General features: G+C 34.5%; 2 protein-coding genes across 5 annotated transcripts in view; one reads left to right on the top strand and one right to left on the bottom strand.

The window, feature by feature from the left end:
- LOC122523447 (protein prickle-like) overlaps nucleotides 1–26404 on the bottom strand; it is an 80046-nt gene that overhangs the window by 8908 nt on the left and 44734 nt on the right. The window contains exon 1 of one of the 4 annotated variants that reach the window (XM_043645196.1): nucleotides 19585–19759. The exons of the other annotated variants lie outside the window; for them this stretch is intronic. Coding sequence (XP_043501131.1) covers nucleotides 19585–19688 — 104 coding nt within the window. The 5' untranslated portion in view covers nucleotides 19689–19759. Of the gene's footprint in view, nucleotides 1–19584; nucleotides 19760–26404 lie in introns of those variants that run through there. 4 annotated transcript variants of the gene reach the window in all.
- Nucleotides 9883–13800, top strand: LOC122523448 (sulfotransferase 1C4-like). Its single transcript, XM_043645198.1, has 7 exons — nucleotides 9883–9901; nucleotides 11581–12021; nucleotides 12520–12619; nucleotides 12754–12919; nucleotides 13033–13159; nucleotides 13236–13330; nucleotides 13410–13800. Exons 2-7 carry the CDS (start codon nucleotides 11814–11816, stop codon nucleotides 13710–13712), a joined length of 999 nt encoding a protein of 332 aa, XP_043501133.1. The 5' UTR covers nucleotides 9883–9901; nucleotides 11581–11813; the 3' UTR covers nucleotides 13713–13800.

Raw genomic sequence — 26404 nt, 5'->3', positions numbered from 1 at the left:
CAGCTGTCGTTCTACTCGAATCCTCGTCCGTTATCAATTTGATTCAGCTTCGACGGTTACGATCACGTTACTTTCTCGATTCATTGGTTACGAACAGTGGAAACATCGTCAGGTAGCATCTTATCATTATTATTGACATGAATAAAAGAATCCGAAGAAAAAATAAATACTATAATATAAAAAAAACCTTTTTAGTGTTTGCTAATTAATATTTCAGGATAAGTAACAGGTAAACATGATCATAGTTTCAATTACGTAAAATTCATTGTTCATTGTTCAGTTTCAAATCTTTAGGCTAATATCTTCATTAACAAATATAATTATTGGTTGTTCTCATAAAAGTTGTTGAATCAAATTACAAAACTATGTTTTAATATATACCCTACACATATTCATTTATCTGTGACATGTTAATCTATAGAAAAAAAAAAATGTATTGAAGTATGAACAACGCGTAATAGCTAAACAGACGCTTCGTTCTTTTTTCCGTATTTTCCTGCGCTTCATATCCAGTAAAACCACACGACGAGCCCGACGTCTTCTTTTATTTCCCACGGCAACTTATTACGACTTCCCCTGGTTGGGTGTATGCGATGCAGAAGGAGAGAGAGGGAGAGAAAGCGAGAGAGAGAAACATAAAGACAGAGAAGGAGAAAACCCAATAACTCAACTTCTTCTTCAATATTCGGTAGGCTCGTTGTTCGTGGAAACTGCACTCGAGGATCTTCTTTAAATATTTGTTATGCGTTAGCTCGAGGGAGTGTTTCGTTCGATTCAACGTTCACTTCGAATATATTCTTTGTAGTATATACTTGTCTTTCTACTTTTTCGATGAACTTCATTTTCTTGTTTTTTTTTTTTTTCTTTTTCTTTCCATCAAGACGAAGTTCAAAGTAGATAATGATCGATGAAAGTTAAGAACTAATTTGAAATTCAATTTCTAAAAAACGAGATATTTATGCGAACCCAAATGTATATCTTTCAAAATTGATTATCCCGTGTATTATTCATTGATCGTTATTTTGGTTTTTTCTCTCTTTTTTTTTAAGCGATCAATACTAATTAATTTATAAAATATAATATGTTTTAATAAACGTGTCATCTTTTTACAAATCAATTTGTCGGATTTTATACATCGAAGTTGTCCAGAGTTGTGCAAGAACCCGAAAATGTCGGGAACCCGATATTCGAAACGGGTTGACTCGAGTCAGGTTCAGGAAGTATTTCACGATTCGAGAATTTCGTGAACCTTAACAGACACGTCTCGGTATTAGCTTTATTGAATACAACTATGGTTCCGTATTTTTATTTTGGGAAATATTGTCGAATATCGCGGTAGAAAATAATTCGATTATCAAAAATATGACGTTGAGAAATAATAACGTTTCAGATAAATGTGTGACGGTTAATCGGATTTTCGAAATTCTCAGGTATTTCAATATTGTATTTTTATATTTTCGAGATAGTTTCGGAATCTTAATCGTTCCAGACAAAAATTTTTCGACTCGAAATTCTCGAGGTTGTTGCACATTTATGAATCGAACATTAAAATACGCTATAATCAAGGCTGGCTTTAGGCTAAGGCACAAAAGGTATTGGCCTAGGGGTGCAATAGTTTCGGGACGCCAACATCGTAAAAGAAAGGTAATTCTATTCAGAGAACCAGAGTATCGAAGTGTTAGTAGTAGGAGTAATGAGTTTGTCTGGAAAGTTCGTGCAGATTTTTATTTATAAATATGCTTTTTTCTACATTTATTTTATTTATTTTAATATTAATTTCGTTAACAAATAAGAAATATTTATAAATAAAAAAAATCGATTATCCAATATACTGCAAGAGGCCAGTTTTTGTTTTAATGAAATATTTGAAAATAAAACTAGAATCTAGTGATATCACCGCACGCGTTTCAATCAGCCCTGGTAATAATTGAAAGAAAATCATTTGAGAAAATCTAACAGGCGAAGATTAAACATAATAGGAATAAAATTAATCAAGTTCGCGTTAAAGGATATAATCGATGTTTGAGAAGCATGAATAGCCCCACGATAACGGAACAATGACTGAGAGATCGTAGAAAAAGCTTGAATCTATTCGCATGCTCTTGGAGTTCTCTCAAGCGTATTCAGGACAGGCGTTGCATTAGCCAATGATCGATGCCATCAATTTATAACGTACTTCCGTGTCAAATCGTCGCACAAAACCCCTTTAGAGAGCGCAACTCGTATCCTGTTATCTTCGACACTAGATCTGAATATCTCTCAGCGATCTACGTCGAGTCTACGTATAACGTGTAATTATGGCAATCCCCATTAAAATTCAATATCATCCGTTCATTAGAAATTCGAAATCGGTTAACTAATCAACCTCAATCCTGACCAACTTTTTCCATAAATCTTTTTACATATTCACTATCAATCCATCTAAAACTCGATCATTCTTCTAAGTTTAACGTCAATAAAATCGTTGGTTAATCGTTAAAACACCGAGAGGCGAGAAAGTCATTAATTATCGAAGATTAATTGATCGAATTCCTTAAGACTTTGTTAACATTCCAAGATCATTCCTTATTTCGATTAGTTCAACGTATATACCCACATACACATAAAAGGAACTCGTTAATGCGATCCAAGTTCCGCAAAATGCGTGCATGTAAAGAAGGAACGAGGAGGAAATCCAGAAGGAAATTATGCAGATTGTAGACTCCAGCTTCTCTTCGTGGGCTGACCGGATGGTTTACCCTAACCCTTCCCCCCCTCCTACTCTCTTCTTCATCATCTTCTCATTCTCTCTCTCTCTTTCTCTCTCTCTTTTTTTGTCGTTTTCTCGCTCTTACTTACTTACTCATGTTCCATGAGGCTCGAATACATCCGTCGAATGGCTCGCGTCAGCACAGGGCAACATACTTCGGACGATCGAACATCTCGCGAGCATCTACGAACTTCCAGTTTCCTATCGACCTACCTGTCGCTTCATGATTTCTCGTCTTTCCTGCAAGTAACGCTCGTGCGCATTTCGATCTTGATTATATACGCCTACGAAAGATATAGAGAAAGAGAGAGAGAGAGAGAGAAAGGGTCGACTCTTGTGTCTGCGTAGAAAATTTCCTAGTATCGTCGAGGAAGAAATTCAACTTCAGAATAACATTATTTGTTTTCTAAGATTCATTTACAGTCGATTAGTTTTTATATTGTTATTCCATATTAGAAAATAACGTAAATGAGAATATCCGAGTTTTATTATGTAAATCAAAAACGATGGGAAAGTAGTTTGAGTCCATTTAAATCTTATTTTAAGATATTAATATTTGTTAATGAGTATATAGGTCATTTTTTAAAATATAAAGATAATAAATTGTAGGATTTGATAATATAATTAATACAATAATTAAACAAAAAGAAGGTTTTTTTAGGCTGCAAATGGATTCGTCATTTTCAAATCAAATATTCATTAATATTTTCTTAATAACTATAAAAAGTTACAAACAAATTAGTCATCCATGTTTCATTGAAACTAGTCATAAATTATTCCGTTCAAAAAATTGAATTTATACTACTTAAAAATAAAAAAAACAATGCATATATATTGTAAACCAATTTGTGCTTTGTTTTTCTGATTTTATAGTCGACTGAAAAGATAAATAAATATTTGAAACTTTTGTTTAAAAAAGTTTTGGTTATTCTCTCTTAAACATATTTACCGATGATTTTAGCATGAACTTAAGAAGATTTTGAGAATACACTTCGACGAAGAGAGACGGGTATTGTAATTCTTATCACGTACGGTATTTACATGTGTCTTTTACGAGTAGGAAAAAGCAAAAGAATGAAGAAGAAAAAAGGAAAAGAAAAGAAAAGAAAAAAAAAGCATTCCAATGTCGAGACCATTGTCCGATTAATTATTAATTATATCACGTACCACTGTGACCAGTCTTTACTTGACTCTGGTAAACACGATCAAAGTTATGTCTCTTTTCTTACGATGAAGACACTCGTGGTAATTACGACTCAACTATTTCAAGAAAAGAGAAAGAGAAAGAGAAAGAGACATTTACACCAAGCCGGTTCATCGTATAAAAAGCGTGATATCTCTTAATCGGTGTTGCTGGGATTGTTGAACTCGAATCGTAACGACGAACCAATCAAAAGAGAGAGAGAGAGAGAGAGAGAAAAGAGAAGGGAAGAAGAAAAGGTACGACCAGGTGTGGTCCAGTAAGAGGTACACTGACACACACAAGAATGGAGGATACGAAAAAGTCAGATGAAACTATCGGTAATCGTATTTGTTCTCAGATCTCTAATAAAATAGACAAAGATAAATAGAGAGAGAGAGAGAGAGGGAAAGAGTAAAGAAAGAAACATAATATAACAGTCTAGAAATTTTGCACGTTAAGCTGGGAGTCATTCCAACGGACCCCGGGCGTCGAGAGTACTTTCTCTATTTTCATTCCTCGAAGATGGGGCTTCGGCTTGGGTTCGAGCGATCCGGTTTACCTATCTCGTCCAATAAACATCCTGGCATCCCGTGAAAATTCTTCTACTGCGGGGCCTACGGTAGCTATAACACGACACGGCCGATATTTGCTTGACCGTGAAAAGCGGATTGCGATGCTCGTTCACCTGCTTCTCTCAACCCAACACGAGACTAACTCTATGTGTGAACAAAAACGTCTTTTTCTTCTTCCCCTCTCTCTCTCTTTCTCTCTCTTTTTCTTTTTCCTTCACGATCCCTCGTTCCTGTACCGTTTCTCTTCGCGATGAGGCTGACTGGGCAGCCAGTTCGGATTTCTTCTTCTTCTTCTAAAACGCGTTTACGACGTGCAAGTACGATGTTCTCTTAGGGGCCGGTAGATAGGTAGGTAGTACATACGTGTAAGTATCAAAGTAGCAAACGTCTTACGACTCGCCACAACGTGCTACGTATGCGGATTAACTTTTTATTTGATGAATGTATAAGGCACGCGTAGGGTAATAAATCCTTATAGTATTCCTCAGGCAAAAGATCTTGACGTATTTTCATGGAAATCTTGGAAACCTTACGAGACGTTCTTCAGTTTTTTTTTTTTACAAGAGTAAGAAAAAAGGAAGAAGGAAAAGAAGACGTTGCTACTTCCTTTTCCTCGTATCATCATCATCATCATCATCATCATCATCATCATCATCATCATTATCATCGTCATTATCATTATTATTATCTGCATCATTTTCGTCGTAGTCGTATTTGACACCTTTAAGAACGAATTCAAACGTTCAATCTTTTCTACGCGACAACGAAACATACATTAATGTCACTTCTTATATCGTCGTTGAACGAACGATCGATAACCAAGGCAGCAACATCTCTCTCTCTCTCTCTCTTTCTATCTTATGCACCGACAGGCTATCCATCTTCTAAGTGGCTCGACAAATTGTTTCATCTCTTATCCCATATATCTCATAGATCCCGGAAGCCGATGATGTTGACTGTCAGAATCCTATTCGAATGAAAATTCGAGATGGCATCAATTTAACTTCATTGGAAAATAATAAAAGAGAGAGAGGAAGAAAATAAAGGAATAAAGAAAATAGCGAAAATCGAATCAGAGGATATTTCGTTGTTTGCGGCGGTGATCGAATCAGCCCTTCTCACCGAGAATGAGAATCGGAATGAGAATGAGAATGAGAATTAGGGGAGAAAGAGAAACGAGATAGTGAATTCAGGTAGTAGCTAAGTTGGTGTAGTGGTAGTGGCTCTCGCTCACGGGAAAGGTACGACGGAACAGAACGAACGCAAGCGGTCGGGACTGTAATTTAGAGAAAAACGTTCCTTCGAAGCCGCGGGGCCCTACTTTTCGTGCCCGCCGACCCGCCTACCTGCCCTCTATTACCACGCTGGATCGGGAACAACCTGTGTCTTTCTCTCTCTCTCTCCCTCTCTCTTTTTCTCTTACTTATTCTGTTTCTCCGGTACAGCCTACATCCCCACCATTCGTTTATCCCCACCCTAATACCCAACTTCGAGGCCTTACCCCCACCACCAACTTGAGCAGAGCCACAGACATGCGCGCGCGGTTCTTTCGAATCGCAATTTCGTCTTCGAAATCATCTTCCGAGAAGTCCAACCATTCTTCGACTACTGCCATCTTTGATAATAGCACCCTTTAGATCAGAGAAATCCTTTTGTTTTGTTCCTTCAAAGATGATTTCCTTCGTCGACAAGTTACCGATGTTATTTCAACATTTTTTCAAATCAATTACAATCTCTTGCACTTTTTTCATTCGTTATGTTATGTTAAATTGTGAGATGAATTTGAAATTCAAGCGCAGGTCTTAAATTTTGCATTCGAATACCCCTGAGGCTTTACGAGTTTCTAGTCAAGGTTTCGTAAATGAGATTTTTTCCATTCTAATAAAAATAAAACAGCTTCATCCTTGACATAAGAAAAAAAAAGGGGAATAAATATATTTTATTTTTTATAACAAAAATTTCTATTTTATGAGTCAGTCTTATTTTAGTAATGTAAATGAGTTATGTAAGACAAGTTTCTTTTAACCCTGGATGACTTATTTTCATATTGTTAATGACGAAATATGAAAGTGGTTGTTTATTTAGAACAAAATTTCTAAATGTGAATGCTTATAAATTTATCTCATTTATTTTATTCTTATTATCGTATTATAAAAATTGAAAAGAATTAAATAGAATGTATATAATTTTGTATTCAATTTATCTAGTGCGAATAGTATTTTTATATTTGTTTGAGAAAAGTGTGAATTTATGAATTCAATTGAATAATATTTCTCTAAATGTATAAATTATGTTTCTAATAAGTTATCAATATAAAAACGATGTATAAATTTTTCGAAAACCGGATAGGCGAATTATTTTTGATGTATTTTATTATTTGCTACGAAGAGAGTGAAATAGAGAGAGAGAGAGAGAGATAAGACATCGATATTTGTGATTTATCGAAGAAATATTTTTCTGGATACCTTTTTAATCCCTCTTATGTTCTTTTATTCTTACGGTTCTGAGTTATGAAGGAAAAGTAGCATCATACAGGGTAGAGACGGATATATCACAGGGATATGACAGATTTACCTTTGTCGGAGAACAAAGTAAAGGACGAAGAAGTAGAACTAGAAGAAGAAGAAGAAGAAGAAGAAAGCAAAAGGAGGAATGGGGGGAAGCGAATGTTCGTTGGAAATCATGTTGGAAGATTCGGAATAGGGTGCGAAAATGTCTCGACATCTGCTACCACCATGGAAACTTTGGAATTATTAATCCTGTCAAAAGTACTAAATCATATCTGTTAGAGTAGTAGTGAAGAAGTCGCAATTTGAGAAAAATAATGGTCGTCGCGTCGTGAACGGCTGACCTTGATTTAGTGTTGTCTTAAATGTTAACGATTTACGAGCGATTAGGAAACTTTTCTGTAAGAAACAAAATATGACTTGAAAGTTGATATCATAGGAATGATAATTGGGATAATATCGGATTATTTGAATTCCTTTAGGCCGAAACATCGAGTGTTAACAATTTCGTTTCGTATAAAGAATGATGTGGTGGTGTATTCATCGACTTAACACTTCGAACCCTTTACCTGTGATTGGTTTGAAGCGATCGAAGTTCTCGAAAGGTATTCCGGTGGGTTGAGAAAGGCGGTTTGTAGGGTCAGCGGGCATTCCCTGTTGGATGTTGTTAACGCAGGTAGAAATGTAGAGAAAATATAACGTTTAATGAATTGCCCGTGCACTGACCTCATCTCACGAGTAATGGAATTTCTAAACATGGGTACACTTCCAACCTCTCTGCCTCTTTCTCTCTCTCTCTCGTCCTCCCTCCCTCTGTTTCTCTCTCTGTTTCTCTCATACTGTTTCCATTCACGAGTATGTGTTTCTGTTTCCTGCAGCCTTTCGCCCATATATGCCTTCCCCTTTTTATAACCTTTCCCGCTCATCTATTCTATCCTAACTACTTTTTGAAGCCATCTAGAAAGTCCCATTTTATACCCAAATTTGATATCAACCGACTTCTCTAGAGATTTCTTTGAAATTTGAATACAGTATACACGATCCACTCTGACTCGTCCCTTTTTTTCGTCTATTTTCAGCTTAAATTGTAATAGAAAGAACTTAGAATTCCATAAAAACGCTAAAAAAGATATGAAAACTAAATGGACATATAAACAGCGGAACCCATTCGTTCGTACACAGATCAAGTGAAAAATATTAGTAAGTACCGGATAGATGGAAGAAGGTGAAGGTAAAATCAGTGTGTCGCAATGTGTCCTTTGGTCGTCCAAAAGAATACAAATCGTCGTTAAAGACAAACACGAGAGATTCTGGCCTTAGCAAGCTGGTCACGCTCGGTCGGATCATGAAAATTCACCATTTCGTAACCGCCTGTCGAGCTACTACGGTCCGTTTATGATTGGTACGACTCCCAGGTTGCTCGTTTCGAGTCTCCTTTTGCTACCTCCCTACCCCTCATACTCATACTTTCTCTCCTTTCCACAATTTCACCTATACCACACTGTTAGGCTCCTGCAACGCATCACGTTGTATTAGTACGAGCGATCGCAGGGTGCTAAAGGCCCATATATGCCGTTTCTCATCGAGCTTAATTCGCTCCTATCCCGAAATATATTAATTAACGATGGGACCGACGTGCAACTCAATTTAGAAACAAGCACCTTGTTTGCATACAACAGGCCTTGTAAGCACTGCGAGAGAAATAGAGGACTGGGGGGTTGAAGGGGTTCAGGGGTTCAGGGAGTTACACCCTCTTTGCATATCGCCGAGTCGATGTTAATGGTTTTCGATAGAACAGAATGAGACGGAAAAGGGTTTGGAAGAGGATTGCGACGAATATCGTCAGCTTTACCAAGTGTTGGATTCCCCCTTAACTCTCATGAGAGTTTGCTACTCCTTTAAGGTACGGAAACTCTTTCTGTAGGCCATTTCTTTATCATTCGCGTCATTTAACGTTCAATTTCAAATAAATTATTTTCGAAATGTATAGAGATATTTATCTAAATTTATTTCTATTTTTCTCGTCGAAACGTGTTCATTATCTAATGGAAATCTAATGGAGTCACCGATTGGCTGCAGAAGTACGGGGCGCCCACAAAAAAGATGGTGCGACAATTTAACAGTGCAATAGGCAGAAAAACGTCGTTACGAAACAGACAACTTGCCTAAACTAAAGAATGAAGAAGAAGAAGAAGAAGTAATATATGTTATTATTATTATATATAGTTTCAATTATAATGGGCAATATATTTACGTAGGAATATAAATGTCTAAATGTAAGTGAATAATTATAAGCGATTATAAAATTAAAAAAAAAATTCTTTAACATAAGAGCGAGAAAAGATTAGTCTAATGATTTTGCATGAAATAAAAATGATAAAATGATGTTATAGGTTTGCAAGATAAATGACGTATTCTAAATCGATCTAATCCTTCTTAATACGTCAATGCTTAGGTCTAAAGGCAAATATTTATCCGAATCTTGAAAGGAAATTAACGAAACACGTTTGTTGAAATATCCTTCGGACCTTATATATACCTTTTTCATTTGTTTTATCTTTTCAACGTGCGTGCACACACTCAGGAACTCCGAAGGTAGTACTTCCTTACATTATCCCGATGACATTTCACGGAACGGATAGATGCATGTGAATGTGTGATTCTCGTCGTATGCTGGTACGACGCTCTTAGCCCGCCGCTTTGTGATGCTACTGCACGTTATTTCGAGTTCGCTCACTAAGAACGCTGAGAGTGCAGATTTTACTTCGAGCGGGCAAGGATGATGTGAATGTAGCTTTAAACGCCTTGCATGAGTCCTGTTGAAGCCGCTACCGCGAGTAATAGCAAGAGGGGAGAACGCAGAATGAGAGAGAAAATTTTACGTATACGTGTAAGTGTTAGTGTAAGTGTGCGTGTGCATTTACATGTGAGAGAGAGAGAGAGAGAGTGCAAGTTGTTTGTAGATACTTGGAATCTTTTATGAAACTGAATGACCGACGACTCCGCACATCTGACGCGTGATTTATATCCCTTCCCGAATCAAAGAGTAAAAGAGAGAGAAAGGTAGTGAAAGAGAGAAAGATAGCAAGGGAGCAAGAGACAAAGAAGGAGAGAGAGAGAGAGAGAAAATTACTATTTATAACTCTGTTTGAAATATATATGTTATGGGCAATTTATTACTGCGGGCATTGTATAGAATGTCCAGTCATTCTACAGAATGTCCAGAAGGTTTTGGTTAATTTATAAAATTTTTATAGTTTGTTTCACTTTTAATAGCTTCACATTTTCTTCTCCTACCACCCCCCCCTTCTCATATTCTAAACACAGTTAACTGAAGCATATTTTATAGATTGACCGAAATCATACTAGGTATTCTATAAAACGATTGGGTCATCTGTGAAATACCTGCTGTTATATATATTACCTGTTTTACGTAGGTATTCTATACAATGCCTGTAATATATACACTGCCTGTATAAATTTTGCAAACAAAAATTGTTAAAGTCTCAGTTTTTACTTTTCATTGATATTAGAATTTATTTAAATTTTATAACAAGTTTTATTACTTTCATTGTTACATTTTTTTCTAAAAAAACAACGCTTTGTAGATATCTGTCACTCGTTATTTTGAGAAATGATAATGGTTATACAATATATTAGAAAGTATTATAAGATTAAGCGTGAAACGTAATATTTATTCACGATAACAGATAATTCTTATCGTTATAAATTTTTTTTTTTATCTAATAAATCTAATATCCAATGGCCGGATGGAAATATTTTGTTCTACCAGCTTAGCAGTTTAAATATTTTTATGTTTTTTTTTATGCATATTTATAAAATTAATGAAATAAATTAGCAATGTAATACAATTGGTAGATAAAAATTACTGAGAGGAAGTTACAAACGATGCGTAAAACAAAAAATGAAACTAACGATATACGAACAAACATTTATTAAAAGTCTTTAATTTTTATTTCTATTACAAATCAGTAATTCAACGTTTGTTAGGCCATTGACTTGAAATTTATCTAATTTTAATATTTACAATGATAATCAAAACTGATACACATAAAATTACACATAAAGTGACACTTTATATGCTACCCTTTAAGACGTTACACAATATTGGTTTTGAATTTTTATATCTTTGAAAAAGATAAATCAGTTGTACTGATTGTAAGATGTAAACGATGCGATTTGTCGGAATACTACAATTTATACAGTTTAATTATTATAACAAATGTAAGCGACCTTATTAGTCGAATTTTTACAATTTCTACAATATTTTATACTGCTTCAAGTAAGATTTTCTATAAAAAAAAAAACTACAGAATACTAAGATAATTATCGGCAAATTCTAAATTTTTAGAATTCACATTTCACAAATGTTTCGTTAAAGGTCAACATGCACATCATTGGATTCGCTATAAAAAAATAATTAAGCTATAAAAAATAATGCAGTGTAAATATGCAGTTTCCTTTAAAAAAAAATATAAAAATAAAATTTTTGTACAATAATAATTATTTTTATACACGTATACTCTAATAATCATAATTTTGTTTCAGGTTCTTTACGTGAATCATTATCAGTTAAACGATATTTGATTACATCGTTGACACACAAGCAGCGCGTATAAAAGAGAACGTTCGTAGAAAAAACTCAACAGTTCTGCAGTTCAACAGAACTGCGCAACAGTTCTTTCATCGCAGTTCAGAGAGGATCACCGTACAACGAAATCTACGATTGAGAAGAGAGAGTGATTTATTTATAATAATATTAATAATAATAATAATATTGAATGGAGAATAAAATACCAAAATACGTGTTATTCAACGATGAGGAGAAAAAATTGGCGGATAAACACTTTGCGGCATCTGTCAGAGGTTTTATAAGAATCGGTGACAAAAAATGGACTATGCCCTACAGATTTATCGAAGAAGGAAGCGCAGTGTATAATTCAAAACCTCGCCCGGATGATACCTGGGTCGTTTCTTTCCCGCGGTCAGGTAAATTTCATATTTTCTAAATTACAAAAATTCACTTTTAATTTCTTTATATATTATATTCAATACGACTATTTTGTTGTGTGAGTGAGTGAGTGAGTGAGTGAAAGTGGGTGTGTTTGTTACGTAATAGTGATAAATATTATTATTATAGATACGTCAGATACATTACTAATATTTCCATTTTCTTGCATTTCATGAATAAATAAATGACTCGAGATAACATTAAATTATATTATAATAAATAGAATATACTCGAAAATTAAAAGAGAATACTCGAATTATTAACGTTACACTGTATTTTATTTTTATACATTTTATTCGAATAAACACGAATTATCTTATATATCCGGTTGGGATGATTGAACGACGGAAATTGCAATATTATTTTTATATGTTCCTAAAGTTGTTGACACGATAAATAGATAGTTTTATCTCGAGTGTATACACATATATATATATACACCTACATAACGATAGACAATTTGTTTCTTGAGCTAGGCACCACAGTGACATTGGAACTGGTTTGGTTGGTCGCGAACAACATGAACTTCGAGGAAGCGAAGACGCGAAGCCTGCATCATAGATTTCCATTCTTCGAGTAAGTTCCACTTCGGTCAGCCCGTTAGTTTCTCGTATACATGATAATTTATAAATAAAAAAACTCATCTACCATCTATTTCCAAAGGAAACCTGTGTATTATCAAATGGATTACAAAACTTTTGTTTATACAGGCTTGACATATTAACTGGCGATTACGATGATAGTTTAACTCGTCAGACTGGTAAACAAATTGTAAGATTGAATCCAGAATTCTCCAATAAATTACCATCACCGAGATTCATCAAAACCCATATGCCGTTTGAATTATTGCCCAATCTTTTGGATAGCGAATGCAAGGTATATGTGTATTTACAAGATGTATACATATGAAGTATTACGTCAAACTATTTCTAAAATTATTTGTTATTCAACGAAGTGTTTCTAATATATCAAATAATTGAGTTAATTAGATCGTCTACGTTGCACGTAATCCAAAAGACGTAGTGGTGTCTTGGTATCACTTCCTACAAGTTGTCAAGGGTTTACAATACCAAGGAAGTTTTGAGGAATTCTGTGAATACTTTATGAAGGATTTAAGTAAGTTTATAAATCATTTTTTTGAAGAATTTTATTCGATTAACGTATCTTATATATTTTTGTTTGTATGTTTAAGCTAATTATGGCCCCTATTGGACACATTTGAAAGATGCCTGGGCTGAGAGACATCGTTCGAACTTTATATTCATTTTCTACGAAGAAATCATCAACGTGAGATCTCATAATCGTTTTATTGTTATATAAATAGTACGACAAGTTGACGAAATCTAAATTATACGATTTTCTACAGGACCTGTCAAATGTCATCAAAAAGGTGGCAAAGTTTTTTGGAAAATCCTATAGCGAAGAGCAGATTTTAAAACTAGTTGATCATCTTGATATAGAGAATTTTCGTAAGAATCCTATGGTGAACATACCGTCACTCAATCCGGATGAAACCGTAAAACCAAATAGTTTCATACGAAGAGGAAAAGTCCAAGGATGGAAAGATTATTTCACAGAAGAACTTGAAGCAAAATACGATGCTTGGATCAAGGAAAACATGAAGGACACCGATCTCACTTTCCCAATAAATTTCGTTGAAGAAAAGTAAAAGGGTTGCTTTAAAATAGACTTTTCCTTCGACAACACATTTATCATGTATATAAATGTTGATAAAATGTTTGCTTTGGATGATTTTATCGACGGAATCATTTCTCATGGAAAAAGTTACGGAATAATCTTAAATTTAGGGGATAACCAAGGCGGAAATTGAGCGAAGATTTTGTTCGGTTCGTCCGGATATAATACAAAGTAGTCCAATAAATCGTGTTTGCCCCTATCATATAATCGAATCCAGTTTTCTTGAAAAAATCTATAAAAAAAAGTGTCTTTTGAAATTAATATTACTTTCATACAATAGTAAAAAAATATCTTCATGATTTCATGATGACGATGATGATGATTCATGATTTTAAATATATTATTAAAAAGTAGCTTCACAATGAAAAGATCACGTAAAAGTGTAACTATTAATGTACCTGATAATTTTGAAAAATGAACTTACACCACTTTCAAAATAAACAGTTCAATTATACTTTAAATTTGAAATGATATTATCAGCCCTGATTTCCCCTATTGTTAAGAAAGGTTATCGAAAGCTATAATAATGAACGTGAAATGAGTCAGGTAGATTAATATGATACACGAGACTTGAGTGGTAGTTAAAATGCAAGTTCCGGTTTTCCAAACGATCTATCTTTGCTGGAGATGGCAGATGAGAGAGAGAGAGAGAAGAGAATAGTTGGCTCCTGTTGGAGGCTTGTCGCGCCACAGCAATGGTGTATAACCTGTGTAATATGGGGAGGGGATTCCGAGCATTTAGCTTATCGCAAGCAACTATCTACCGGTTGGCATACGGTTCACCGTTAGGGAAAGCTTTCCACCCCTCCGAGGCCACCACCAGCAGTACGTTTATACAGGCCTTAAATCAGCCCGCGGCTTGCCTCGGGCCACCAGCCCAAATTTAAACTAAAATGTTATCGTACCGGTGGATGCTACTTGTGTCCTCCTCTGTGTACGAGAGAACGCGCGCGCACCTTCGAGGGCTACTGGACCGGAGATAAGCCCTATTGCTGCGACGAATTAGAAGCTTACCTACCATTGCTGTTACCTTCACAAACGCCTACTATCCCCCGAAACAAAATTACTATTCTATTTTACAAATAAAATAATAATAAGTACAAAAAGTGACATAAATTATCTCATTTTTTCTGCTTTTTGTTTCGATACTAAGTTTATATAATTAAAAATGATATCAAAAGCACATAGTATTCCCAAGCGTTCGTTCATTTAACATTTTCTGTTAAGAAATATTCAAAATAAATAAACACATTTCTTGTAGAATAATTGCTACAATGTTCGTAAATAAATGTTCTCTATATTATACTTAATTGACAAAAATTGATATAACAACGTATAATTTGACCGTTGCGACTGATAATAATAATAATAATAATCCTCCCTACAATGGAAAAATCTCATTTTGGAAAAAACGTAGATTCTACGAACCCTCGGTAAATGCCTGATATTAATTATATTCCTTTCATTTCTATTTCGGGTAATAAAATATAGCAAGAGCGATATTTCAAGTTACGCCTTACATTAGACGAAAACTATTCATTTGTTTCTCTCACGTAAACTAATACCAAGAAATAGAGTTCTTGCCTTTTCTACGGGAAATTCTAATTAACGGAAACAGGGCGGAAGGCAGTAACGAGTACGATCTCAATGAAATGGGAAGGGCGTGTTTATCGCGAAGGATGACCAAACGTATCCTAAATTAATCGACCCTTCTATCCGTCGATCTCGTCGTAACATTGTGAAAGAACCATGACCGTGGAACCAATTGAATTCTATCAATTCTCTTTCCATCTTTCTTTCTCTTTTTCATTCCCTTTTTTTTTTTATTTCCCTCTTTTTTCTCGGCTGTCGAAAAACAGCTGGTTACAGGGACTCGCTGAAATACGAGCGTAGAAATGTCCTATGGAAAGAAGGAAAAGAAAAAAAGAGAGACGGTGAAACGTCGAACGTAGGTCGATCCGTAAAGATGCTGAGAGAGACCCTTTTACTGCCGGTTAACCGTGTTTCTTGGGAGAAAGAGATCGAAGTCAATATCGTTATTTCGCGTCTCTGTCAAGTATGTACTTCGGGCTATGCCAAACTATAAAACCGAAAGCGACTACGACTCGACGACTCGACGATCATACCAAGCACGTGTCACCCTTTTTTCTTTCAGGACATTTCAGCCGTTTATTTTGAAAGTGGCGTGAGTCAATTTTTCAACAAAAATTCCAGTTACTTACCTTAACAGTTACATTTGTATATGATCTTTTTATTCCAAAGCAACTTCTTATCAATTTATTTCAAATTATAAAGATTTCGTAACACGAAAATATTTGCTGGTTAACGAAGTGAGGAAAAAATGTATTTTGAAAGTGACGTAAGTTTAATGGTAGTCATCAAAAACATATTATTTTTGAAATAATGTAAATTATATTAGTTAGGATGATAAATTTAAAATAAAATAATAATGTTTTTCTTCTTTTTATTTTATTTTCCCTTTTCTTTTATCCTATTAGAAAAGAAAATCTTTTGGAATATTTTTGGTCTCGGATTATCGTTTATCAAAAAACGATATCAGCTGGTTGAATAAGCTTGAAAAGATAACAGAGAATTGAAGGAAATATTCATATGGTATATATCCAGATTTAATAGAGATTCTCCTACCAAATTTTCAACGCTTTTACCCTTATTCCAATCCAACGTAACCCCACCTTTTAACCCTAGGACCTGACGTCGGCATATTGCATTATCGCTCGACTTATGGGATTCCATATTCAATATGGTAGTAAACGTGGACCCGACGACTCTTAAAGCTTTTTTCGATCATTCGCCAAGTTCCTTTTTTTCACCCTTATTTTACTGAAAAATAAAAAATGTTATTTTTCTCTTGAAAAAAAAAAAAGAAAAAAAACAAAGAAAGAAATTCAATTAATCGAGATAAAAAGAGGAAAAAAAGAAACGAGCCTGACTTGTGGCGCCTATCGAATTTTCAAGAAAAAAGAAAAGAAAAGAATGAAAAGGAAAAAAGAGAAGAGAAATGAAAGAATTGATCGTAAAAGCGGTGAACCATTTAAAAGAGACGCGTGCGATACGGGTACGGTCAGTCCGAGCACGATTCTTGTCACGATCAAAGAAGACGAGAAAGACGGAACGTTCCTAATACCTAAGTTGAACTGCTTGGTATTCGTCGCTCGAGTTTCCTCGGTATAGGAAGGGTCGTGATTGAATCTACAGGGAGCCTAACGATGAGAACAAGGACAAGACTAACCAAGACGAAGAGAAAGAAGAGGAAAAGTAGAAAAAGAAAAGGAACGAGAATAAGAAGAAGGAGAAGGAAAATACGAACCAGAACCATGGTAGATGGCCACGGTCCAAACGAAACACCCCTGTGGCATTTATATCCTATGGGATTCGACCCTTCCTACCACCCTCCCACCCTTCCTTCCTTCCTTTCTTCCTTCATCATTGCGTCTCACCTACCCTTCGCGTCGTGCCACGACAGAAATAGTTTTATTATAGCAAGCACGTTGACCGTAACGTGCAAAGACCCCCCATAGCATCACTACCACCTTCAACGTGCCACCGGCCCTTTTCTAACTTAACTTTTTCGTTTTTCGCGAACGTTTATCCGATCGCTTAAGAAAGCCAAGTTTTTCTCTTGAATATTTCAGTCTTCTTACTTAATACGAACTTCCTGATGGAAATGAGGAAACTATTTCATTCGACTAGTCCGAAATCGAAAAGAGAGAATGTAGACAACTTTTTCCAAACGATTAATATTTTGCGAATAAAAAAGATCTCAGAGATTTGGACGTTGATAGAAAAAAGTTAGGAGATAATAAAGTGTAAGTGATAATCAAATTTATGTAACATTAATCATTAATATAAATTATTTTTCTATTTTTAGTGGTATAAGTATAATTTTGACGATACCATCATGTGTATCGTGATTTCGTTTGATAAAATTTTAAAAAGACCTGCTTCTTGTTTTTTTAAAAAATACAACAATTATACTCATGAACTATTACAAGAAGTGTGCAAAGTTTAAAAAAATCTGACAAGATCTATTCCCTTGCGAGTACATATTCGATTACTCGGTTGATCAAGTAGTAACTACACTGTACTCGTTGAGATCCTTCAGAAATGTACAGTCGCGTCCTCTGTAGAGTAGTTTGGAAATAAAAGCGATACGCCTAAAAGACGGCAACCATACGTACGCCGATGCTATTCTACGCGTAGGTTGCCGGCGTTAAAGTCTAAAGCAAGCAGGATAAAGAAAGGAAAGGGGGGTATAACATCATGGTTTTTCCCCTCTCCCATAGCCGAAAATCCCAAAGCGATCGATTGTTTCTACGCTTGCAGGACGTACACAACGCAAATTTTTATTTCCTTTTTTCTCCCCTACGCCCTAACCTAAATTTCACCTTGAAAGATTTTTTGTTGTCTTCTTCTTCGAGGAAACGATATCCTCGTGCCTCAAGCGGCTTAAGTAGGCTGAAGCCAGGAATAAAGGGGGGGGGTACCGATTTTCTTCAGGCGATATCAAAGTTTCGATGGAACTGGTGCCATCTGAATACAAAGTATGCCCTTCGCGATAAGGGGATACGAAGAACTAAAGGGGGAGGATGATCGAGTTCTTCTTAAGAATCAGCAGAGAGAGAGAGAGAGAGAAAGACGATCGTTAAACCCTTCCTCTGATGAGACTTCTTTCGAGCTAATAGTCTCAACTACCGTATTCCAAATTTACTTAATTTAATTGAAGTCGTTGCTATTAACGCCAGATCCTTTCTTCTTCCAGCCCTCCTTCTCCTCCTCCTCCTCCTCCGATCTTTAAGATTAGAGTGGCTGGTTATGAGTAAAATTATCCGAAATATAAAATATTTCGAGAAAACAGATACGTTTAACGTACTTCGAATGTATCCTTAATGAAAGGTAAATCCTAACACAGAGAGAAGAACATCTTCCAACTAGATTTTGTTTACTTTCGAGTTTCAGAAACATTCGGGGTGGTTCACTTGGAAAAGGAGAAAATTGATATCAAGTACTTGCTTAACTAGTAGGATTATGAATAAATGATGTCACAGGACACACGTGGGACCCGAGTATGTACCTCTCTGCAAACGAGTTAATGGGCATTATTTCCTAGAACCCGTACACGCACCATGAGATCCGTCGTGTTGCTCCAAAGAGACATTAGTCTGCGAAGCCTAAGGATTTACCGGTAAGTACGTCTCTCCTCGTTAATACTGATTTAAGGATTTTCCCACACTTCGCAGCAGACCATTTATCCCAAATTAAGACGGTTTTGCGAGCGTCTTGCGACACACTATTTCTAATTCATTCGTATATTCTTGTTGCTTGACGAAATCGAGAACTTATGTTATTATATATTAATGCATTTCTTATGTGTGTGTTTCTTTAATGATAAATATGAACGTAAATATTTCAGTCAATATTTTGGAATTATAAATGATAAGTGTGAAATCATTCTTTTGCTTAATTTATTTATTGTTTTGTTTTTTTAATCTAAATGTGCGACTACTATTTTACTTTCTCTGCTTTACTAATAATAATTAAATATTAACGAGGATTTATGAATATTTATTTCAAGGAAATGTTATAGAATTAGAAATATCTAATATGTTGGTATTAGGACAATTTGAATTAGGATGATTTCGAATTTGAGTGCAAACAATTATTGTACCTTATAATTTTCATCACTTTAATCAATTTGTTAGATTTTCACATTTTACGGAATGAGAATTGTTTCAAAGTAGACCAAAATTCTGCTCGACGAGCTCGTTTAACTAGTAAAAATTAATTTATTCTAATCTATTGTAGATACTGACTCTAATTAATACCTGATGTTTGCAAATTTGATTCGAGTACGTTGCACGTTGCTCATCTGCCATCCTACCACCTCGCCGTGGAAGTATTGCGAATGTGAAAATCGATGATGCATCATAATTTCTAACTCGCACAGTGGCTAGTCGTCGTGTCAGCACGACGAATCGATACTTCGAGAAACGACGTTGAAATCTTTTGATCTGGAAATTGAGAAAGACGGTCGTCGACGTCTCGTCGATGATGTACTCCATGGTCTACGCAGCCGAACGGCATGCAGATTTTACCCCCAGCTGCACTCCCCCACTTTTTCAAGTGACATCGATTATTAAACAAGCAACCTGATATTCTTTCCAGTCTCTTTTAACAAAAGAAAAAAAAAAGAAAAGCGAATTTTTACAAATTTTATTAAACACTATAATAATATAAATTATATATATATTGTACTAATGATATTCATAAAATAATATAATAACATTTATAAAATATTTTCTTTTTATTCACGAATATTATCATAAAAGAAAATGAAAGAAAAAAAATAAATCTGTTTAAATTATATAAATATATATTATGCTAATTATGTCAATAAATTATCATAATAAAGATATTTTTTAACAATCTGTCAAGTAAGTTAAATAAATCAATAATAACAATAATAATATTGTGTCACTTCAAAAAAAGAATCTCTATACATCGAACGTTTAATTTATCCCCGTACAAAGAAACGAACGTTCATTTCGAAGTATTTATTACAAAACATAACTGACACGAATAAATACAACACACTAATACCGATTTTTACTTTCTCTATGATGAAATTGAAAAAAAAGAAATGTTCTGTTTATCGTGAACGAAGTGAACGGGTAAGCGTCGGACGAAACACTAGCGAAGGCCGATATCGGGGTGCTGCATTAGGGGCGCGCCCCTTCAACGAGGCCCCCTAACACATCGAGCTTTTCTTTCTTTCTCTCTCGCACCTAGTTCGTTACAAACGAGAGAAGAAAGGAAAGGACGATGATGTCGTTCGTTGTTTGTGCATGTCTTTCTTTCTCTTTCTCTTTCCCTCTCTCTCTCTCTCTCTCTCTCTCTCTCTCGTGCTTTGTATATTCGATACGTCCCATCCATCCGAAGGGTTCCCATAGACTATCGGTTTTGCCACACAACAGCCACACGGCTATGTCGTTGTGCATGCTCATCCTCCCTTTTCCTCCTCTAACTTCCCATAGACTATGACTAATAAGGACTATGGTACGATCAAGTCACACGAGGCTAACATATATATATACATATGTAAGTGTGTCCATGTTGAACGACGCGCTGGCTAACGTGTTGTTTATCGATAGAGGGTGCGAGAAAGGTTTCAAGATTAGATTACTATAAGAGTAGAAACGACGATTATTGATTTCAATGTGTTGGATAATTTTATACAGTAACTAACAATAAGAACTAAATACGTGACAATTGATTTCAATTTCATTAGGTTTCTAATCAATTATTAATTGGATTAAATGTAATAATAGAAAGTGTGATATACATTTAGGATTCATTTATTTTATTATTATTTATTAATTATATTAATAAGATTATATTATATATAGATTATTTATTTAAATAGATTGTTATAAATTTAATTGTATGTTATTGTTTCTTTATCATGTGTATAATATGTAATATGTGTATTATGTATTTAGAATGTAATACTTTGGTTTGAATATTTTATTTATTCTAATGTGTGTTATACAATTTTATTGTATTATACTAATAATATAATATTTTTTAATCGTAAATATTAAATATTAAAAGTACTCCATAGTGTAAACTAAGAGAGATAATCCAAAACGTGAGAGAATACATTCTACCCCATAATTCTAACACCATTCAAAGGTAAGCATACGCTTCCGTATCGTGGAAATATTTATGATCGCAAGAACAATGGCCGAACGTGATGCTTTTGTGATCTCGAACGCGTGCTGCGTGACCATGCACGCATTACTACTTCCACTATTATCGACCTACATAAAGCGAGATCGTGAATGATTAAAAATATGAATTATACGTTCACCGTGCAATGATTTTTGCATTCAATTAATAAATACTTGCTTACATATATTTGCTCAATATTTTTCATTATTTTCATATATTTTTCTACGTCCTTACGTATAAACGTGTAATACTATAAAAAATGTAGGATGACCCTTGCCCTTTCGTAAAAAGCCCCATCATTCCAGCTTCTCTTGCTGCTTAACACCAAAATATAACCTCTCTTGAATTCAAGTTAAATAAATCTCTCGTGAATCCTTCGATATTCGGTATATCAAAATATTCATGAAATTTTATTGTAATCCTCAAGAATAAAATAAGAAAATATTCTTTCCTCCTAATCCATCTTTACAATTTCTCATCCTTATATGTTTCAGAGCAATAGAAAATAATCTGATTACGTAGATTTGGACATCAATGATACGATATATCTATACACAATGCTTTACCTTATTCTTAGATCTTTAATATATTTTTCTCTCATAAATTTTTATTATCTCTTTTGTTATTATAAAAACAATTTTATCCAATGAAAAATCGTTTCAATTGATGATTAATATTATTAGGTGAAACACAATTATTGTCGGAATTGTAGTATCCAATTGTACAATTTATAAATAAACTAATCTTTTTCTTTTAAATAAACTTACTTTACATGTAGAATTCGCGATCAATATCAATAATCGATGTAACAATTAAAAAAATGTCTTTTTTCTTTTTTAATAGATTACTCATTGATTATCTGTCAAGTTAATAGTAGAATAAAAAAGTACGCGAGAGCCGCCATATAATTTATTCCTTTCCCATGTTATTAATCCTTTACACTATAATTATTTTCTCAGCTAAGTCTGATTTAATTTATGTACTTGTTTAATACTATGGGTCTGACGAAATGATATGCAGTTATTTTAAATACAAGTTTTTATCCATTACAGCTACGTTTATAAAATACGTCTGATGATAAATAGGTTATGTTTTTTTTTTAATTTTATCTTCATATAAAAATAGCTTCCTATTATGTATTACATAAAAATATATTTGTGTACGGCTTATTTCACTTATTTTTTCTTTGAAGAAGATAACAATTTTCCTTTAAGATCCGAAGTGATTATATGAAGAAAAAACAGAAATAACAAAAGTTAGGTTATACACGAAACAAAATGGAAGTTTCCCAAAGATGCCAATCATATTTGATTAATTTCTTGGCATACAAGAATTACTTATTTATTATATAATAATTTTATTCAATTATTGTCAATTAATATTATATATCAACCACATTAAATAATATTTAGCAATTTCCAAGATAATATAACTGTTCAGTGGGTTAAATTAAATATTATTTCGTAGACATTTTTAATTTTGTTTTATTTATATTTCAAAAGGTTAACAACATTTCAATTGTTCAGTGTGCAAAAAGTTACATACTCTTGTTATTCAGATAAGTCAAAAAATCTTGTTTCGTGACATTTATAACCCTTGATGTCACACAAATCATAAAGACATTGCTTTCGTTCAAGTTAACCCGTATTTATTGGAACAATTCAAATGATTTGATTTGAGGGTGAATTCTGTAACTGGTTTCGTTTTGTTCTTACGAGTAAGCTCGTTGTTACCCTCTCGAGGGTAAAGAAGAAACAAGCTCGTTTCTCGTTCATAAACGCAAACGTAGGTTTACCATATGCGTGCACGATGACGCCAGCCCGTGTATGTAACCCCATAACCCCTCGGAAGAAGCGTGGCATCGAATTTCCTTCGAGAAACGAAGGCCCCACGTGCAACGAGAAGACGTTTTCTCCTTCTTATGAAAGAATCGGAAATTCGCGGCGAGTCTCTCGGGGATTCGCTGACGATTTTGCTATCGGGATAAAAAAAAAAAAAATACTCGTCTGATCTTGATATGGCTTTGGTAGTAATATTTTTCATGAAGTAGAGATACGATATGATGTGACATGATATATGGTTTAGATAAATGCTCCTGTAAATCGTAAAGTATAACCAAAGAATAATAAGAAAATACAAACAAAAAAAAAGAAATAAAAACAAGATAAAAGTAAAATAAGGAAAAATATATATATATAAGTAGTAATAATATATCTAATAGTTAGTTACTATTATTTGATTCCCCGTTAGGGTTTTCCATAGACTTACTTAAGATATAATAAAGAGAAAAAATACAAATAAAATATAAATAAATTAAAAATACTGCACAAACTGAACAGAAAAACATAACAACTAAACATTTATTCTGAGATTTTGGAATTTTGAAGAATCGATCAGACGATATAGCAAGTGATACTAGTTTTATTGCTAGATAGAAATCTTCTTTTCTCGAATATATATTACGATTGAAGAGAAAAAGTATAAAAAAAAGTCTTAACGACTCGGAGAGACAGGATATTGTCTGGCAGCAAAAGCTGGATGGTCCAAACAGTGGTTATGCAAAGTAGTAAAGTTCTGCGGAAAGAAGAAAGAGAAGAAGCTTTCCATGAAATCCTTGCTTTCGATTTTTATATGTTTTCGCAAGTACTAACCGTATGAAGAATTCAAATCGTGAGGTTTCGTATTCCACGAAGTTCTGGGTTATATGCACTCCTTTTACGAGCTTCTTTCCTTTCCTTCCCTGATAATAATCTTACGATAGAGTATGTAACTATCTAACTTCGTTCACTGAATTATTCGAGACATTAACTTTGTTTTCTGTATCCTTAACCATTATCTCTATACAAAGTTGACTATAATCGCGATACTATCTCAAGATCATTGAATAGAACAAATGCAGAAGGAATCGAAGATCGAGTTCAAATAAAGAATAAAAAGAGAGAGAAGCACAAACATCTTTGATGGTCGAGAGAAAACGTATTAGGATATTCATAAGACTTCTGGTGTTAGTGGTCTCGAACGAGGTAACAAGAAAAGCCAGTTTTCCCAGTTGGGAATGGGCTAGTAGAGAAAAGGGAGAGGTTGGAAAAAGAAAAATCACATCAAATATTTATCTTGCAAGCTCCGGTGGTGACTGTCGTTATGAGGAATCGAAAAATCAAGGAAATCTCTGAACTACCCTCGATTTATATTTTTCTCTTTTACATTTCTTTTGAATTTCTTTTCTCGTCTATTTTATCTCGTTGAAGAAAGCTCCATAGATTGTCAGTTAAATCGATATCAAGGAATTTTCGTCCTCCGCACGAGTCACACAAGGGAAAAAAGGAATTTTCTTGAGTCACGGAGAAAGAAAGTTCAAGACACGAGACGTCTATTTTAGTCATCGAGCAATGCTATTCGTTCAGCTGGATATTTTTAAGGTTTCCGTCTCCGCCACACGTCTGTTGTGTGTGCAACGACTACCACTTTCTTTCTCTTTCTCTTTTTATTCTTGTTCCTCCCTTTCGAAGGATTCTCGTAGAATATACATGCTGTGCACACGCATGGAAACATCAACGAGCGTTAACACACCACGAACCAGACGCAATATTTTCAACCTGCTCTCTCTCTCTCTCTCTTTCTTTCTCTTTATTTCTCTCTCTTTCTCTGTTTCTTATACCGTTCGCCGACTTTCTCTCTTATCTTCATAACTTACGAGGAGTTTCGGGCCTCTGCCGACTGGACGAAAAGTCGTCTTCGCGAGCTTCGCGTGACTTTACGCCTTTGTGCCAAAGCCATTTCACCAGGCGCGTTTCTTCGTCGAGGAGGGTACGAGGAAATAGAATTTGTAAGCTTTTCAAAGAAAGGAATGACTCCACGATCAAATCAACCCACGCATTATTATCCTGACTTTATTTAACGACAAATTCCACGAGTAGATTCTCTTCTCTTTTTTTTTTTCTTTCATATTTTTATCAATTTTGACCGCGTACTGTAATTTATAAAAATCCTGTTATTTGTAAAACAAGCATAAGATGTGCATTGTTCATTTCTAATTAAAAGAAAATATTTCATTCGTTCAATATTTCGTTCGATTGGCTTAAATTCTATACGTGAAGATGTGTGTTATTTTTTGAAGCAATCATTTGACAACTCGGAGTGTCGGTAGTTTGTTAACCAATGAATCGTTACTTATTTCATATCGCGAAAGTTATTTCGTTTTTTTAATGGCAAATAATTGACGACTTTTTCATATTTAGAATCCAAGCTATTTTAAATGATCACGAACGATTGACATTGATAAATTCAACTTCTCAATTATTTTTCGTGTTGTTATGCGACTAATAACGTCCATCAAACGGTGCCTTCATTTAGTGCCGTCGTTCCCTTCAACTGGACGGCCCAACAAACATGGCGCATCTTTCAAATCGAAGTAACCAAAATGAAAGTTTAAAAACCCCATTATGATTTTGGCGTTCACTCGATACATTCTCTTCGTAAACAACACAAATTTTATCCTCCCTATTGTATGCGATACTAAAAAACAGAAAAATACGATGAAAATGTTTACTTTGATTTTCTATTTCTAATGAAAATGGCAAAACAACGAACGTCTTGACGAACGAAGAAAGTTTTAAATGACGTCTCAAGTGTTTGTTGCTAGATTGTAAAATGATTTTAATGTTTAGAGTGAATTTAAGTATTGATAAATTCGTACGAAAATAGAAATTACTTTCCGAACGTCGTAATAATAATATTACATTGCTCTTAAATACATTTAAAGTTTGTTCCTTTAATTATTGCGAAACAATTTGTATCCCATGAGATCCGCGTCTGTGTCGTAGCAAAGTTAACTTGGAGTTAGGTATTAACGGGCGCGAGGAAACGAAGGGCCGTTGCTAATAGGGTCTGACATTGACGAATCTTCAGGTTACG

This window comes from Polistes fuscatus, unplaced genomic scaffold, assembly GCF_010416935.1.
Source record: "Polistes fuscatus isolate 324 unplaced genomic scaffold, CU_Pfus_HIC Scaffold6, whole genome shotgun sequence".
NCBI classification, from domain to species: Eukaryota; Metazoa; Arthropoda; class Insecta; order Hymenoptera; family Vespidae; genus Polistes; species Polistes fuscatus.
This window is presented reverse-complemented; position numbering and strand designations above follow the sequence as displayed.

What these genes read in the sequence shown, in the direction of transcription:
- LOC122523448 (XM_043645198.1), top strand. Translation starts at nt 11,814, where the DNA reads ATGGAGAATAAAATACCAAAATACGTGTTATTCAACGATGAGGAGAAA. An exon ending in CGTTTCTTTCCCGCGGTCAG is followed by an intron (nt 12,022 to 12,519) that starts GTAAATTTCATA and finishes TTCTTGAGCTAG; the next exon opens with GCACCACAGTGACATTGGAA. An exon ending in ATACTTTATGAAGGATTTAA is followed by an intron (nt 13,160 to 13,235) that starts GTAAGTTTATAA and finishes TGTATGTTTAAG; the next exon opens with CTAATTATGGCCCCTATTGG.